The sequence below is a fragment of the Alosa sapidissima genome, chromosome 4, assembly GCF_018492685.1.
Source record: "Alosa sapidissima isolate fAloSap1 chromosome 4, fAloSap1.pri, whole genome shotgun sequence".
In the NCBI taxonomy this organism is placed as follows: Eukaryota; Metazoa; Chordata; class Actinopteri; order Clupeiformes; family Clupeidae; genus Alosa; species Alosa sapidissima.
This window is the reverse complement of record NC_055960.1, coordinates 7,032,501-7,035,000: the sequence shown is the minus strand read 5'-3', so window position 1 is coordinate 7,035,000 and position 2,500 is coordinate 7,032,501. Positions and strand designations below refer to the sequence as shown.

At 43.4% G+C, this 2,500-nt stretch overlaps 1 protein-coding gene across 2 annotated transcripts in view; it reads right to left on the bottom strand.

Annotated features, from left to right (window-relative positions):
- Window positions 1-2,500, bottom strand: part of LOC121707893 (kinesin heavy chain-like) — a 37,960-nt gene that overhangs the window by 23,481 nt on the left and 11,979 nt on the right. For both annotated transcript variants that reach the window (XM_042090857.1, XM_042090858.1), the window contains exons 3-6: window positions 1,788-1,861; window positions 1,582-1,686; window positions 1,211-1,259; window positions 366-421 (exon numbers count right to left, since the gene is read on the bottom strand). In XM_042090857.1, the coding sequence (XP_041946791.1) occupies window positions 366-421; window positions 1,211-1,259; window positions 1,582-1,686; window positions 1,788-1,861 (284 nt within the window). The remainder of the gene's footprint in view (window positions 1-365; window positions 422-1,210; window positions 1,260-1,581; window positions 1,687-1,787; window positions 1,862-2,500) is intronic.

Genomic DNA, 2,500 nt, shown 5'->3' with positions numbered 1-2,500 from the left:
CACTGAGTATTGCCCAAAGGCAACGAGTTATTACTGTGCTAACAATGCTATTTTAATGGAGCAATATCCTAAAATACGATGTCACACTGTAGTATTCTATAAACGTTAGATTTCACTAGTAACAAGTGATCAATCTCCCCAAAGCCAAAGGGACACTGCTTAATGACTTATGCTGCTCTGCCATCTGATGTGAAATGAGTATAAAAATAACACACAGGCTGTGATGATTGCTTTTGGCTTTGGGATTCTGAGTCAGGACTTATGCAAATTTACTAGCATTCACTGCCTGGGACACACACACACACACACACACACACACACTTGGCCAGATGGCCATCAGAAAAACAGTCCACTGACTCATTTACCTTGACGTAGGGGACCCTGTTCTTGTCCTCATGGACCGCCAGGTTGGTTTTAGTCACTGTGGGCAGAGAGGAGGAGGAAAACAAACACAGATTGACAATGTGAAGGAACAAGACCATTAGACTGACACATGAGACAGAGAGAGAGAGAGTCCAAGAAGGCACACTCATCACTAGCAGGGCCCGCACGAGAAGCTTGATGAGATTCAGATGACGCCACCCCCCCATGGGAGTCGCCAGTTATCCCAATGACAGCCTGGAGTGCTGAAGGGCACACTCACTCAGGGCAGACTCATACTGAGACGCTCAACATCTGATGGAGCGCGAGCCAGGCCATCACATCACCTCAGCTCGGGGATGATGGGGAATAAATAAACATGCCTGGTCTTTCACAGGAAATAACACGTCCAGTCGTTTTTCTACTGGGAAAGCTGGTGTAAGGGCCTCTTTGTCCCCACCTAATGCGAATATGTGTGCACACATGAACACACGCACACATGCACGCACACACACACGCTCGCATGCACACACACACACACACACACACGCACACACGCACACACACACAAATCTGTTGTACATTCAGTGACTTCACACACTGAGCCCAGGCTGCATTTGTCCTCTAGTGAATGTGATTTTTCCTGAGCTTATCGCATTGCTTTCTCCTGGCCGCTTTGTGTCGGCTAGCTGACTCACATCACGGTGGGCGCGGGCATACAGATGACAGGCTTCATTATGCCATGTTAGCCCACCCATAATAGATAGATACACCCTGAACTGCTCAGACAGGCTAAAGCAAACATCCCCTAAGCCTTTTACAAGATAAAAAAGCATGGCAGCATTCTCACCATCCAGCAGGTCACGGATTTTGTCCATGTAGATTTCAAAGTAGGAAACCTGACAAAGTAAAGGCAAGGCAGAGAGGGAAAAGTACAGAATTAGATAGAGAGAGAAATAAGCTGACTGGAAAGGCTTGCAAATAAAAAAAGACTTCTGCACGAAATACTGTAGCTAAACGCTGTCTAGACAGTGAAACACTATAAATTAAATGTTTTGTTTGGTTTGTGACAACATCATTGGCTAAAATCATTCTTTTGCATTCGGTTACCATGACTACTCTCATCGCTCTCTAGAACAGACTGTTTTTCTTTGCTGACTTTGTGGAAGTAATGGGGCCTCCTTGATGCACTGATTGCCCTTTACTATAGCATCGACCTACCTTGATGAGGAACTCCAGGTTTTCATCCATGGTGAAGATGTGGTTGAAGATGTCTTCAGCAATCCTGGGGATGATGCCCATGTTCTGGCGGTCATGCAATTTACCCTGTGGCAAGGTGAAACAAAAATGGCAATTTATAAAACAGACACTGTTTTATTAGGAGCAAACACAGGATCCTTAAATGAGATTATGCTTCATCTCCATACCTCCATGGTGTGAGTTTTTCCAGAGGAGGTCTGGCCATAAGCAAAGATGGTACCATTGTATCCTCCCAGCACATCTACAGAAAATGCAGACAAGTTGCAGCGTTACTCAAAGGGAGCAATTAGTTTATTAAGTGATGATGCAATAATGGGATAATAAATCTGTTTCTGGGTCCCACAGCTTCCAGAGCCGCTCGTTTTCCTCCATAGACAGCAAAAAATAAACTATTGTGTCCACTATTCAGAGTAGCCTTTAAGAAAATTGTCCTCCTATACTCACTTGCTGCCTCAACCTAATAAAATCCTATTTTTCGCGGCTGATGTTGGACTTAACAACCGAATAGGAAATGGACCTTCACTTTCACCTCCAAGCTCCATATGACAAGCTTCGATTAGTGATCAGTTTTAATGCATTACCCAGTGCACTGAAACATATAGGGCCCAAATTTCTACTTTGGATGTATTTCAAATCTTCAGTATATAGTGTCAAGCTCACGGACCAAACAATATTCTCATTTCACATTCTCATTCTCATTAATAGACATTTGACAGGTTAGACTTAAGACTTTTCATGTCATTAATATAAGGGCACCCACAGACTTCCTGAAGGTTAAATACTATAATAATGCTGAGTCACTTATTCAGTATTTTCACCACTAAGAGTTTGTATATAGCTATCAGACTCAAGAGCTCTCAATATGTCTTGTTTTTCCCGA